General features: G+C 39.3%; 1 protein-coding gene across 3 annotated transcripts in view; it reads right to left on the bottom strand.

Moving 5' to 3' along the window:
• Positions 1-4,656: 4,656 nt before the first annotated feature.
• LOC140186831 (regulator of G-protein signaling 20-like) overlaps positions 4,657-16,432 on the bottom strand; it is a 140,225-nt gene continuing 128,449 nt past the window's right edge. For all 3 annotated transcript variants that reach the window (XM_072241463.1, XM_072241452.1, XM_072241472.1), the window contains exon 5: positions 4,657-5,910. In XM_072241463.1, coding sequence (XP_072097564.1) covers positions 5,722-5,910 — 189 coding nt within the window. In that variant the 3' untranslated portion in view covers positions 4,657-5,721. The remainder of the gene's footprint in view (positions 5,911-16,432) is intronic.

Here is a 16,432-nt window from a genome sequence, read left to right as displayed (position 1 = left end):
ATGTACATTTGGGCAAGTAGGTAATTAATTTAAACGTGAATAAAAATAACAGTGATGATTGGACTTTTTTTTATATTGGGCATTATAAAATGGCACAAATACAGGGAACATGGTGATCTTGGAGGGTTAATATTGGAAAGATTAAAACTGGGGGAGGAGAGGTTATGGACTGATTAGAAATTGGAAATTGTTTAATTGGTTATAAGGTCTGTTTTTGCTTAAGGATAGACCAGTTAAAGACAATAATCGTGTACGATGGGTAAGTGGACCTTTTGTGTTTGTTGTCATAAGGGAGCGGCATTCTTGATCTCAAGTTTAGAGAGGCTTGGTTAAGGGAGAATACCCAGTTGTGGATGGTTTAGCTTAAGATCAGTGACAATTTGCATGGATGAAGGTCTCAATATTAAATAAGCTGAGATAGGTGGAGATTGACAGTCTTCCAAATGGATCATGAGTTTTCTGTAAAAGGATGATTTAATGAAGAGAAGACAACATCTGAGATGCACTGTTAACATCACTGTTGACTGATCTTGTTCTGAGTAAATTTCGGTGGATATAGGATTGAGCAAATGCTAAAGAAAATATGAGAAAGTACCTCTCGTAATAAATAGTTTAAGCATGGATATACAGCAGCTTTCCACTCATTAAGCCAGCCATAGTGTTGTAAAGGGCTGAATGTAGTCACAGATATGCAAGAGTTAGTATGAGTTTTTTGTGATCTTTATTATACAGATTGAGTATTCAGGGGACAAGTTCAAGATTTTCAGATGACATTTGAGTCTGCTAAACAGTAAGGAATATATCAATGGAATGATAAATATCTTACATGAAATTGTAATACAAAAATTTGAATATGAAATGCTTTTGGTAGGAACATTTAGAGGTTATGAATGAAGAATGCATTGCACAAGAGAATACTGGACCAGGTGTGTGTGTCATTTATTGAGGTTTAGACAAGTTGTGTCTTTTTCAAAATTTACTGAGAGGCTCATTGTGCACCCCACACTGATTTGACAGCAGCTGGATGGAATTATCAGGATTGCTAATGATTACATGGAGTCTGCGATTAAAATGAGGTAGCAGGAAAGTTCATTTTAAAAAAAAAACCTCCCCTAGCTGCTAGCAGTCCTTGGAAAGCTCATCTTTTTAAAAGGAGTAGGCTGTGACAACATCAGATATTTGTGGGAAGAAATGAGGCACACTGTGTATCTTAGTGTGATCAAATGAGACTTACACTAAAAAGCGTGGTTCTCCAATGTAGATAGCGGGACTCTGTCCACTGGGTGTAAGGGTGAGAAGTGAAGGACCTAAGAATTAAGTGATTGGCAAAAGGACCAAGCATGACAAAATTGAATTGACTATTTCTTACATCCTTCACATACATGAGGAGTAAAAATCTTATGTCTCCGTCTAAATGTTCAATATGCAATTTATAATGAGTAGTATGTACAACAGGATAGTCAATATAACATAAAAATACAATTGTATCAGCAAGAATTAATCAGTCTGATGGCCTGGTGGATGAAGCTGTCCCAGAGCCTGTTGGTCCTGGCATTTGTGCTGCGGTACCATTTCCCAGATGGTTTGTGGTTGGAGTGACTCGGGTCCCCAATGATCCTTTGGGCCCTTTTTACATACCTGTCTTTGTAAATGTCCTGAGTAGTGGGAAGTTCACATCTACAGATGCGCTGGGCTGTCCATACCACTCTCTGCAGTGTCCTGCGATTGTGGAGAGTATAGTTCCCATACCAGGCCAGTCAGGATGCTCTCAATTGTGCCCCTTTAGAAAGTTATTTGGATTTGGGGGTCCATACCAAACTTCTTCAACCGTCTGAGATGAAAGAGGTGCTGTTATGCTTTTTTTTTAAACCACACAGCCAGTATGTACAGACCACATAAGATCCTCAGTGATGTGTATACTGTGGAACTTAAAGCTGTTCACCCTCTCAACCCCAGATCCATTGATGTCAATAGGGGTTAGCCTGTTTTCATTCCTCTTGTAGTTCACAACCAGTTCTTTTGTTTTTGCGACATTGAAGGAGAGGTGGTTTTCTTGACACCACTGTGTCAGGGTGTTGACTTCTCTGTAGGCTGCCTCGTTATATTTTAAGATTAGGCCAATCAATGTAGTATCATCAGCAAATTTAATTAGCAGATTGGAGCTATGGGTGGTGACATAGTCATGGGTATAGAGAGAGTAAAGGAGGGGGCTCAGCACACAGCTTGAGGGGCAGAGGTGAGGGGAGCTCCTTCTTACCATCTGCCGGCAATCTGACAGGAAGTCCAGGATCCAGCTACAAAAGGTAGGATGCAGGCTGAGGCCTCTGAGCTTCTTGTCGAGCCTGGAGGGAATTATGGTGTTGAATACTGAACTGTACTCCCAAGATCTGCATTCTCATATAAGCATTCCTCACAGTAATTATTCATTTTCTAGAATTCCTTCCCTGAAAGATTATTGGTTTTAGATTCAGATGTAACACTTGAAGGGGGATGAGATTGATACTCTAAGATCAAATAGATTGCATAATTGAGGTAAGAGCTGAAAAGTGTGATAAAACGGGGAAAAAAACTATACAAGTTATTTGCTGCAAACATGCACAAAATAACTTTGATTAAATAGTGCCTTCTGGAAAAAAAATGAACAGTTGTACTTGTCAGGTGACTAGCACTGCTAAATTAATGAAATTAAGATGGCTGGTGTAACAGATATAAATTCTAATTTTTGTTTCAGTAAAGAGAGCATACAATAAAATGTTTCACTTGTACCTATTAAAATTAAAGTTGAACCAATGAGTATTCAGCATGTTTCCTGTGATTTGGCTCAGTTTTGAACTTTTCTAGAAGGTGAGGCTAGTTGTTTGATGTCAACATTAAGGGCTCTGGCAAAATGATAGTAAACAGATTATGAATATTGCCCCTATTCTTCAGTGGCATCGGAATGAATTAGTCTGTTGGAAGACAAAATGACAAACCATGTATTTCCTTTGAAAACTGATATTTTCAAAAGTTCAAATTAAATTTATTATCAAAGTACACGCGTCACCACACACAACCCTGAGATTCCTTTTCTTGTTGGCAATCACAGTAAATACAAGAAACACAATAAAATCAATGAAAGACCACACCCGACAGGGTGGACAACAATCTTTTGTAGGCTTTTCTGTACAAAGGCATTAGTGTTTCCATACCAGTCCATGATGTAGACTATAGAAGTTTGTCAAAATTTGAGATGTCATGCTGAATCTACATAAACCACTAAGAGTAGAGGCACTGCTGTGCTTTCTTTGTAATGGTATTTTTGTGCTGGACCTAGGACAGATCTGCTGAAATGATAAAACCAAGGAATTTAACTCTTTCTGCTTGATCCCCTGATGAGGACTGGCTTATGGGCCTCCATTTTCTTCCCCCTCAAGTCATTAATCATTTCCTTGGTCTTGCTTACATTGAGTGAGAGATTGTTGTTGTAGCACCACTCATCCAGATTTTCAATCTCCCTCCAAATGCTGATTTGTCACTACCTTTGATTCAGCCAACGATCAGGGTCAACTTAAATAAGGTACTGGAGCTGTGCTTAGCCTCACAGTCATAAGTATAAAGCAAGTAGAGCAAGGATCTAAGCACACAGCTCTGTTGTGACAGTAGGCAAATCGAAGTGGATCCAAGTTGCTTCTTATGCAGGAGTTGATAGGTTTCATCACCAACCTCAAAGCACTTCATCACAGTGGATGTAAATGCTACTTGATAGTTGTTGAGGAAGGTTACCATGTTCTTCGTAGGTACTGGTATAATTGAAGCCTGTATGAAGCAGCTGGTTACTTCATACTGCTGAAGCAAAAGGTTAAAGATATTGAACACTCCAGCCAGTTGATCAGTACAGGTCTTAATCTGCCACGTACCCATCTGAGCGGGATGCTTTCCGCGGGTTCATCCTCCTGAAGGATGTTCTTACATGAGCCTCAGACGGAGATCACAGTCATCGGAGGCTGTGGGAGGTCAAGAAGGTGCTTTCATAATAGGCAAAGCAAGCATAAAAGGCATTGAGCTCATCTGGGAGAGAAATTTTGTCACCTATGTCACTTGGTTTCACTTTGTATGAGATGATAGCTGTCGAGCATCCTTCAGTAATTTAAGTTTGGTCTGTAATTGCCACTTCAATCAATATGGCAGGAGTTGCCACCTGCTTTCTCTGGATAATTTACATATTCCTGCACAGTTCTGAATTGGACACTAACCATAGTTTTTGGCTTGGTGATTCACCACATGCAGAATCTGACAACCTGTAAATTACTGTGGAATTATCCACCTTCTGCACAGAGGTCCCTAGTATAGAGTATGAAAACTGTGGTGCCAATTTCTCCACTGTTGCACCATTACTGAATGTTAATCAGGTCAGAGTGAATCCCAAATTGCACTTAACTGCTGTAACTATAATGTTTTGACTTTAAGTGGGAGAGGTTGGCTGCATAATCTTTAGTAGTACTGTTGGCCATTTTTGAAATTGGTAAGCAGGATGATAAACAGTGGCTGTAAGCAACAATAATGCTGTTCATGAAGATTGCATGAGTGCACCACAATTCTTTTCTTTTACACAGCAAGCGATCCAGTTTATTTTTCATTTTCCCTGTCAACATTTATCTAAATGAAAGACGAAGTTCATCAGATTAGCAATGTATTTATTTAAATTTTAACAAATTTTCTTAACCGTGCTTGTAAAACATATTCAATTAATTTCAAAAATTATAGTGAGGGATTTCTATTATTTCTAACATAACTATCCAATTATTATTTTTCATCTTGTAGGTAAGCCTTCGTAAATTTAAAGCCCTTTTGTTGACTACCTGTATCCAAGAAGAAAATTGCACAAATATAAACTATCTTTCGCTGTAAATGACAGCTAGCTAATTTATCAGTAGTTTCCTTTTTAAAGTTGTCAATACAGCCTAATATTATTACAATACAGCACAATAAATTGTCAACCATGAAGACAAACAAAGGGGTGAAATTTAACATATCTTGTACACTAGCTCTGGAGTTCATTTGACAATGTAACCCTCAAGAGCACCTTGGTTCCTTTTCGGCAAGAACTCACACTTACCTGGCTATTATATTTTCTGTAATCTTCGTAGATAGCTTCATGATCATTGTACGAAAAAAATGGTAATTAAATGTTCGTTGTCACAGAGTGAGGTAAAATTATGGTTCTTTGGGATGGAATGATCCTTGATTAGCAACTGATGGAATTATTAGCAGCAACAATGATGTCTTACAAAGGTAGGTATGAGCTACTTACAATTTTAAATATTCTGTTTTGTACTTTTAATGGTTATGTACCAATATAAAGGCTGAGATTATATCCCTTTCAATAAAACCACTTTCATTTTTCATGTAAATAAAATAGCTGTTCTGAAATTATTGATAACAATGTTTTCATATACAAACGTATAATGATTGTGTAGATGATATCTGACTGAGAGATGAATAAAAACTGTCCCTTTCCACTAGGGTTTATTCACTAATGCTTGTAAATTTAAAAAAAAAGACCAGAATTGAAATTATTTAAGCCATCACTAGGGTCTTGCAGTTCTTTAGTGCTTCTTGCATTTTTAGGCAACAGGAAATCAGTAGTAAAATAAACCTGAGTTTCATATTTTCTTTTTTTGTGATGATGACCTTGTACCTGTTTTGGTTTTTTAAATGAACTTTATCTGTATAGTTGAATATTTAGGATTCTGAAGATGTGCTGGATGACTTCTGAAGCAGAGACTTGTATATAGAAGAGTTCAGGAATCGTGGATACGAGTCTCTATGCATTAAGGTATAAATCTGCAGCTGTGCATCATCAAATATCTGATTTGACGGTTCAGCCATCTTTGTGTTGATGACTTCACGCACTCGTGAATCAAGGCTAACCTGGATGTAAAAGAGAAGTATAACTAAGTTAACATGAAAGTAATGCAATAACTGTTTAATTTCTCAAGCATAGTAAAAGTTCATTCCCTCAGGTAGTAATTGTATTAAATCAATAGTTGATCTCCCAATGTAAAGGCAAACATTTTAGAAATAGGAAGTTCTCCACATTGGAAGAGCATCTTAACACTATGACAATTTGAAGTAGTTAAATTCTTAGGTTAGAACCTAGACCCATGGAATAAAAATTCAGAGAAATGAGTTCGTCCCACCATAGAACATAGAAATCTACAGCACATTACAGGCCCTTTGACCCACAATGTTGTGCTGACCATGTAGCCTACTCTAGAAGCTGCCGAGAATTAACCAACAGCATATCTCTCGATCTTTCTTAGCAACATGTACCTATCGAAGAGTCTCTTAAAAGACCAGAACTGAACACAATACTCCAAGTGTGTCTAACCAAGGCCTTGTATAGCTGTAACATGGTAACTGAAATACAAATCCATTTAAGAGTTAATGATTTAGTTTTAAGGAGAGGAAGTATGCCATTTCTGTGATATACTTAATGCCTTTGAAATGGAGAAACAGGGCATTCAGTTGTATGGTACTAGCTATGTTAAAGCAGAAAAAGAACAAAACTAAACATACCGCCTGATGTCAAACTCAGCACTGATTATGGATACACAATTCATTCAACTTGTCAATATGTCTGCAAACGGTGTCTGAAGTGGTGATTGGTAAGGAACAGCTTTATACGTAGTCTCCATTGATTTATACCTTTCAGCTAAGGTACCAATCCTGTTATGATCCTTATGAGCATCTTGTCTTGATTTGCTATTTTCAATCTTTCCTCATCTGATGAATCAGTACTGGAAAACAATAGGTGGATTCAGATGAGAAGACCCTGATATGAAGGCAAGAAGGAACTTAAGGAGATAGTGACAAGCTGGGAAGTGATAGATTTCAGATTGTGAAATCTGATGAAGTTGGTGAGTGGAATCAAATAAGGGAAGAATGCTCAGGGGAAGAGGGGTAAGGATAGGGATTAAGTGGATAGAGTATGTGGGTCATAGGTAGACCATGTGAGGAAGAGGAAATAATCTAGGAAACCAAGGGACTGGTTGGGAGTGAGTTTGGAAAGAAGGGAGTCCGTGAGAAGACTTGTGTGGGTGAGGAACGTGAAAGAAACAGAGGGGTTGTGGGTTCCCTGAAATTAGAAAATTCCATGTTCACACCATTGAGTTGTAGTTAGTCAAACAAATGAGAATATGAGGTGCTGTTCCTCTTGGTTGCGTTTGGTCTCATGCTGGCAGTGGTGAAAGCTGAGGACAGACGGGTCAGTTTGAAAATAAAATGACTTCAAATGGTTTGGAAATAGATCAGGTTGGCTATTGCAGAGTACTGGTGCTCACCAAAGTGGTTGTCCAGTCTGTGCTTGATCTTGCTAGCATTGAGAAGGCCACATTGAGAGTACCAAATACAATGGACCTCATTGCAGAAGGTGCACAAGAGGTGATGAGAAAAAAAGTTTAGGTACAGGTGTGGCACCTAAGGATGCAGGTAAAAATGCCTGGTGATGGAGAGATGAATGAAGCAGCGAGTCATGGAGAGATTAGTCCTGTGGAAAGCAGAAATGGATGGAGTGGAGAAGACATATCTGCTGGTGGGATCGCACTGCAGTTGGTGGATATGAAGCATAATGTGTTGTTTGGTAGGGTGAGAGATGAGGACAAGGCAATTCTATCTCTATTCTGACTGTCAAGATAAATGAAACTAGGGGATATGAATGACATCCCAAATGAACACCTTAGTATTCAGCAGGGAGAATGATGTGGCGACTAGAGAATGCAATTTGCTTGATTTGTTGAGCACATGTATAAGGCTTTAGAAATCTTGAAGCACGTTAGGGTTGATAAACTCGCATGGTGTAACATTCTATCCAAAATGCAAAAAGTGGCAAGAGAGGAGATTGCTAGCACTAGAGATTTTTGCATCTTTATTAGCCTGAACTAAATGCCAGAACACTGGAGGAAAGATTTAAAGGATATCTGAGGGGCAAGTTTTTCACATGGAGGATGATGAATATTTGGAACAAGCTGTCAGGAAGTATTGGAGACAGGTGACATTTAAATACTTAAAAGGAACTTAGTCAGGTACTTGGATAGAAAAGAAGTAGTGATATCACCCTAATACAGACAAGTGTAGAAGGGCATCCGGAAAGGCATGGACAAAGTGAGCTGTGAGGACATATTTTTGTGCTGTATGTTTCCATTTGGCCTCAAGTACAGCCGGCAGACTGGGTCTGCTACAGGACAAATAGATTATCCTACTTCATCTCATCCTTGTTCAGCCATCTGTGGCAAATACTTTTAGCTGTGTTTGCCCTGATAGAATTGATCACTGCAATACAGTCTATGGGTCACCAGTAACTTCAACTTCCCTAATAAAGACTGGAACTGGAATATATAAAAATAGTGTAATTGTACACTTTAGAAGATGTCCTTGATGGTGGGAAGGCTAGTGCTCATGATGGAGCTGACTGCGCTGACTCAGCAGCTTTCCCCTTTCCTATACATCGGTGCAACAAGTCAGGATGCTCTCCACAGTCCATCTGTAGAAATCTGCTAGACTCTTTGGTCATACCATATCTCCTCCAAATCCTAATATAAGCTGCAGGTGTGCCGCCTTTGTAATTGCATCAATTGCACCAGGATAGACCTTTAGAGATGTTGATACTCAAGAAATTGAAAAAAATTGCCCTTTTTATACTGCAGTCCCCATAATGAAAACCTCTGTGTGGTCTCCCAACTTTCCTTCCAGAAGTCCACAATCAATTTCTTCGTCTTACTGACATACAGTGCAAGGTTGTTGCAACACCACTCAACCAGCTGATCTATCACATTCCTGTAAGCTGTCTTATCAGCATCTGAGATTTTGCCAACAACAATTATGACATTGACAAATTTGTAGATGGCATTTGCACTGTTCCTAGCCACATAGTCAAGGGTATAGAAAGAGTAGAGTATTGGGCTTAAGGTGTGCCAGTGTTGATTATTAGCATGGAGGAGATGTTATTTCCAATCTGTTCTCTCCTGACAGGGAAGTCAAAAATGCAGTTGCAGATGGAGGTACAGAGGCTCAGGGGATGATGGTGTTTAACGCTGAGCTGTAATCAATAAATAGCAACCTGATGTAGGCATTGTTGTTGTCCATCTGGTCCAAGGCTGAGTGGAGAGCCAGTAAGATTGCATCTGCTGTAAACCTGTTGTGGTGGTAAGGAAATCAGGAACTAGTGAGAATTAATTGGGAACAGATTTTTTTTAATGGGCAAATCCACACCTGACATTTGAAGGGTGTTTAAAGTCCAACTGCATAGAGTACAGGACAAGTATGTTGCAGTGAAAAGGAAGAACAAAGATGGCAAGGTAAGGGGACACTGGATGTCAAGAGAGTTGGTGAATTTAGTTAATTAAAAAGACACTTATGTAAGGTTTAGGAAGCTAAAATTAGAGACCTTGAAGATTAAAAAGAAGCTAGAAATCATTAACGGAATTAGGAAAGCCAGAAGGGGCCATGAAAAATGTCCTTGGCAAATAGGATTACAGTGAATCCTAAGGCTTTCTATACATTGAGGAAGAGGATACTTACAGAGCAGGTAGGACCATTCAATGATAAAGAAGGAAATGTACTTGAAGGCAGAAGATGAGAACCTAAATGAGTACTTGGCATCAATGTTTACAAAGGACAGGGAGATTTGTGTGGAGTATGCTAATTTGCTAGGACATTAAGAGTTTAAGAAGGATAAAGTATTATATGAAGTATTAGGTCTCTTAAAGAACATTAAGGTGGATAAATCCCCAGAGTCTGATGCAATATATCTAAGGTTCTTGAGAGAGATAAGAGACGAGCTTGCTGGAGCCTTGACTGATATTGTTGTCTTCTCTATCATATCTTCAAGTGGTAGGTCCTCGGGGATTGGTGAGTAACTACTGTTGTTCTGTTATTCAACAAGTGAAATAAGGGTAATCCTGGAAACTAAGTTACTGGAGAAGGCTCTTGGTGATAGGATTTCTGAGCATTGTTAAACCATTGTTAACTAGGGACAGTCAGCATGCCTTTGTGTCATATCTTGTCATATCTTTGTGTCATATCTTGTCATATCTTTGTGTCATATCTTAGTTTTTCGAGGAGGTGCCAAAGGAGATTGATGAAGTTAGAGCTGTGGATGTTGTCTACATGGAGTTTTGTAAGGTATCTGATGAGATCACTCATGGGAGGCTGATGCGGAATATTAAGGATCATGGATTCCATGGTGAATTTGCCATTTGGATTCGTAATTGGCTTGCCAATAGAAATTTGAGGTAGTGGTCAATAAAACTTATTCTGACTGGAGGTCTAATTTCCACAGAGGTTTCAGTATGGAATCTGCTTTTTGTGATGTAGATAAATGACCTGGATGAAAATGTTGATGGATAGTTTACTACGTTTACAGAAGATAGATTAGTGTATTGTGGATAATATGGAAGACTGGTAAAGAATAGAGCACCATATGGATCAGTTGCAGATATAGTCTGAAAAATGGCAGATAGAGTTTAACTCAGCCAAATGTGGTGTTGCATCTTGAGAGATCAAATGTAAAGAGACAGCAGATTGTTAATGGCAAGAACCAGAACTGTTTATGTTGGATCTTGGAGTCCAAGTCCATAATTCCCTGAACGTGGCTACATATGTAGATTGATATGGAGTAAAAAAAAGGCATATGGCATGGTTGCCTTTCTTAGTAAAGCAACTGAGTTCAAGAGTCAGGAAGTCAGGTGCATCCTAAATACTTAGAAAACTAGTTGAGATGCACCTGGATTACTGCATTAGATTCCGCTTGCCCCATTATAGGAAGGATGTTGAGGCTTTGGTGGGGTATAGAAGAGGTTTACCAGGATGCTGCTTGGATTGGAGGGTATGTACTATCAGGAGAGGTTGGACAAACTTGGTTGTTTTCTCTGGAGCGTAGAGGCGTAGATAGAGTAGAAAGCTAGTCTACTTTTTCCCAGGTTTGAAATGTCTGATACCAGAGGGCAGGCATTTAAGGTGAGAGGGTTTAAGTTCAAAGAAGATGTGAGGGGCAAGTTTTTTGTTTAAACACAGAGTGGTGGATGCTTGGAATGCACTGCCTGCAGAGTTAGTGGAGGCAAATATAATGGTGTTCAAGAGGTTCTTAGGCCTATGATTGCACAGGAATTGGAAGAATATGGTTATAGTACAGGCAGAAGGGATTAGCTTAGTGGGCATTTGATTACTAATTTAATCAGTTCTGCGCAATATTGTGGGCCAAAGTGCCTGTTCCTGTTCTGTAATTTTCTACATTAATAACAAATAAATGTGCATTACCGTTAACAGTAACTTCATGGTTCGTTATATTCCCCATGTTCAAACCAGAGACTCAACCCTTTGTCACTGAAGAGTGCAAAAGGGCAAGTCAGGATTAGTAAGTATTAAGTACAGTATATTGTACCTCCAGCCTGAATAAGACCCACTGAGCACTATCGTATCACGCAAATCAAGTACTCCATACTACCAAGTTATCAATCCATGCATCTTAATCTTCTGGATTAGCCTACAATGAAGGATCTTGTTGAATGCCTTACTAAAATCCATGTAGAAGACATCCAATGCTGTACAATCATTGATCATATTTGTTACCTCAAAACTCAATCAAATTAGTAAAATATGACCTGCTCCACAGAAAGCCATGCTGACTGTCCTTAATTAGGCCATGCTTTTTCAAATATTCATAAAGCTTACCTCTAAGAATCCTCTTGAAAAGCTTCACTGGCACTGACATGAGACTCACTGGTATATAATTCCAGGATTATCCTTATTTCCCTTCTCAAGCCAAAGAACAACATTTACTACTCACCAGTCCTCAGGGACCCGTCTGTGGCTAGAGAGGACATGAAGATCCAGGTCATGGTATCAGCAAATGTCATCCCTTGCCTTTCAACCTGAGGTATATTGCATCAGGTCTGCAAGACTTTTCTACCCTAACATTCTTTAAGAGATCCATTACTATCTCTTCCTTTACCTCAAAATGCCTCAGCATCATTATTAAGCTGCACACTGATCATTCTACAGTATTGTGCAGAAGATTTAGGCACATATCTATAGCTGGGGTGCCAAGACATATATACAGTACTGTATTTCACTATACTACTGCAACAAAAAAAAACATTTCATGAAATGTGTAGGTGATGATAAGCCTGATTTTGATATGGGTCTGTTTTGTGGACTGAGAGTGGGAAGGGGACATAGAGAGGAGAAATCATGGTTGGGAAAGGAGAAGGGAGGGGGAGGAAGCAGGATTCACCAGAGAGACATTCTGTAATGATCAATAAACTAGTTGTTTGTTATAAAATGACCTTGCCTGGTGCCTCAGGTCCAGATATGTATGCATCCATGCCACTCCCTGCCCTGGCAATACTTCTGTGCCACCTGTCCCACACTTCCCACACCACTCCACCCTCACCACTCCCAAAATCCTTTGCTCCTACCAGATTTACAAACTTGCTGTCTGTTCCACGTTGACAAAAACAGCACTGTGCAAAAGTCTTGGGCACCTCAGCTATATGTGCTTGAGACTTTTGGACAGTACTGTATCTTATATGCTCTTCTCCTTGGTGAACATTAACGCAAAGAGTTCATTTGCAATGTTGGCAAGATCATTTTCCTCCAAACACATGTTCCCTCTTTTATCCTGTAGTGGTCCTATCCTCTTGCTCTTGGTGTATGTGTAACATGCTGTTAGGTTTCACTGCGAATGTAATGGTTTCTCTGTAGCAGCAATGTCTGGGTTATGTCTAGAGATAACGGGGTTTAGACTGCTGGGGGCTAGCCAATGAGAGAACTGTTATTCTTTCTTGAGAGTCCGGAAGAGAGATTTTTGCGGTCTTTTGCCGGGGAGAGATAAGAGAAGACGCAAATGGAGAGAGTTGGTAGACCGCCGGACATAGTGGACTTGGAGCGAGGGTCCGAAGGGCAGCAACAATCGGAGGAGGTCGATACGGATGACCAGCTTATCAGTGAGCTCCAGCATCACGCAATAGACTGTTTCATAAGAATGGGCCCTTTTTCTTTTTTTTCTTTACTAACCATATAGTCAAAATAAGAATTATAAAGCTTAATCGCATATTGTGTACTGTTTGTTATTTTGGGGTACTGATTTGTAATGGGGACACATCGCGCAGCATTCATCCAAACGAGATTTCTTAAGCTTAGCTGGGCCAGGAGCTATCACCCCCTATATTAAGCCACGAGCTGAAGTGAGAGTTACATATGTATCAAGTAACATCAATAGCCTGCTCAGTGGTGCTCAGTTTTGGTTGTGCGTGGACCACTGAGCTTCAAACTTCGTCACAAAAATGGAGAAGTGGTCAGAGTTTCTTTGACATCATGATATCAGTTGACTGAGTGAGATGTTATGGGAGCTTGGTAAAAGTAAAATAAACCAGCATTATGGAGAAACAATGAACCAGACTTGATTAGAGAGCTTAAGGTAAAATAACCCTTAGGGGAAAGTGATATGATCGAATTCACACTGAAATTTGGGAAGTAGAAGCTAAAGTCAGATGTATCAGTATTACAGTGGAGTAAAGAGAATTAGAGGCATGAGAGAGGAGTTGGCCAGAATTGATTGGTAAAGAACACTGGTAGAGATGACAGCAGAGCACTAGTGGCTAGAATTTCCGGAAGCAATTTGGAAGACACAGAATATATACATCCCACAGAGGAAGAAGTATTCTGAAGGAAAGATGACACAACTGTGGCTAACAAGAGAAGTCAATTCCAAAGAGAGGGCATATAATAGAGCAAAAATTAGTGGTAAGTTAGAGGATTGGGAAGCTTAAAAACCAACAGAAGGCAACTATAAAATTTATTAAGAAGGTAAAAATAGAATACAAAGTGGGCTAGCCAGTATTATTAAACAGGATACCAAAAGTGTTTTTTTCAGATATATAAAGTCTATGCAGAGGTTCGCAGATGATATTGGACTGCTGGAACACAATGCTGGAGAGGTAGTAATGGGGGACAGTGAAATGGTGGATGAACTGAATAAGTATTTTACATGAGTCTTCACAATGGAAAACACTAGGAGTATGGTGGAAGTTCCAGGTGTCAGGGGTCATGAAGTGTGTAAAATTCCCATCATTTGAGAGAAGGTTCTTGTGAAATTGAAAGGTCTGAAGGCAGATAAGCCATCTGAACCAGATGTTGTACACCCCAGAGTTCTGAATGAGATGGCTGAAAAAATCATGGAAGCATTACTAATGATCTCTCAAGAATCATTAGATTCAGGAATAGCTCCGGAAGACTAGAAAATTGCAAATGTCACTCCACTCTTCAAGAAGGGAAGAAAGAAAACCATACACCAGCTTGTCTGACCTCAGTGGTTGGGAAGACGTTGGAGTTGATTATTAAGAATGTGGGTTCAGGGTACTTGGAGGAACATAATAAAATAAGCCATAGGAAAATATTGCCTGACAAATCTGTCGGAATTATTTTTGAAAAAAGATATGAAGCAGGATAGGCAAAGGACAATGGAGAATCAGTTAATGTTGTGGTACTTGGGATTTTCAGAAGGCCTTTGACAAGGTGCTACACATGAGGTTACTTAACAAGCTACGAGCCCTTGGTATTACAGGAAAGATTCTAGCATGGATAATGCAGTGACTGACTGGCAGGAAACAAAGAGTGGGAATAGAGGGTGTCTTTTCTGGCTGGCTGCCGGTGACTAGTGTTGTTCCACAGGGGACTGGGTTAGGATCTATTCTTTTTATTTTATGTGATTTGGATGATGGAATTGATGGCTTAGTTGCAAAGTTTGCAGATGATATGTAGATAGGTGGAGGGGCAGGTATTTTGAGTAAGTAGAGAGGCTACAGCAGGACCTAGACAGGTTAGGAGAATGGGCAAAGAAATGACCGATAGAGTACAGTGTCAGCAAGTGTATGGCCATGCACTTTGGTAGATGAAATGATTGAGTTGACTATTTTTTAAATGGAGAGAAAACACAAAAAACTGAGGCACAAAGGGACGGGGGTCTTTGTGCGGGATTCCCTAAAGGTTACTTTGCAGGTTGTGTCTGTGGTGAGGAAGATAAATGCAATGTTAGCATTCATTTTGAGAGGACTAGAATATAAAACACTGGTGAGGCCTCACTTGGAGTATTCTGAGCAGTTTTGGATCTCTTATTTTTGGAAGGATGTGCTGAAACTGGGGAGGGATCAAAGAAGGTTCACAAAAATGATTCCAGGAATGAACAGTTTGTCCTATGAAGAACAATTGATGGCTCTGGACCTGTATTTGCTGGGTTTCAGAAGAATGAGGGGTGACCCCAATTGAAACTTATCAAATGGTGAAAGGCCTTGATAGAGTGGATGTGGAGAGGATGATTCCTGTTCTGGGAAGTCTAAGACCAGAGGACATAGCCTCAGAATAGAGGGGTGTCCTTTTAGAAAGGAAATGAGGAGGAATTTCTTTAGCAGGAGAGTGGTAAATTTGTAGAATCCTTTGCCACATGCAGCTGTGGAGGTCAGGTCTTGATGTATATTTAAGGCAGAGGTGCATAGATCTTTGATTGGTCAGGTATGAAGGGATATGGGGAGAACACAGGACAGTGGACATGAGAGGAACATTGGATCAGCCATGATGGAATGGTGGAGCAGACTTGATGGGTTAAATGGCCTAATTCTGTTCCTATATCTTATGGTCTTATTACATTCCACACAGAAATCTAGTGTTTGTTCATCAGTCATCACATTACCAAGCTATAATTGCAGAAGTTCTTCAGGGTTGTCGTCTAGGACAAGCAATTATAAATTTCTTCAATGATGAACTTCCATCTGTCATAAGAAGTGGGGATGTTTGATGCTGCTTACAGGTTTATTTGTAATTGCAAATTGCCACCAGCTATATAAAACTGTTTAAAGAGACATGAAATTATATCACAGCACTGACAGATAATAAATATAATTTTACTTAGGCTTCTAAATTCCAATAAGTAAGTATGTATTATGTGCCATAGTAAGGCTGTGCACATTTTAGGTTGGAACTAAGATCTGATGATTATTTTGAGAGAATGATAGCCAATCTGGAAATTTGGATACAAATTATATTTTATAAAACAACAACCAAAAGTATTTTTGGTCACTTTCAGCATTAAAGCAAGAAGTTAAGCTCATTTTATATTTATGTTTTACCAAAATAATCCTATATTAAGCTCATAGCATCTGTTTCTTTCCTGCCACAACCTTGTTATTATTTTATCAAATATCCAAGTGCAAGGCTTTTAAGGTGTAATGGAAAAAGTGATGTACTTAAAAAGAAATCTCATTAGAACATTCTCATTGGCCCATTATGTTTCTTGAGATGGACCTCACTGTACATTAGTCCTGTTGAAACAATTAATCTCTGAACAACCTAATCCTTTAGATTGTTTCAGCTGGGAGGGGAGGAGGTTGGAAGATAAGCT

The sequence above is a fragment of the Mobula birostris genome, chromosome 2, assembly GCF_030028105.1.
Source record: "Mobula birostris isolate sMobBir1 chromosome 2, sMobBir1.hap1, whole genome shotgun sequence".
NCBI classification, from domain to species: domain Eukaryota; kingdom Metazoa; phylum Chordata; class Chondrichthyes; order Myliobatiformes; family Myliobatidae; genus Mobula; species Mobula birostris.
Note: the sequence above shows the minus strand (reverse complement) of the source record. Positions and strands in the feature narration are given on the sequence as shown.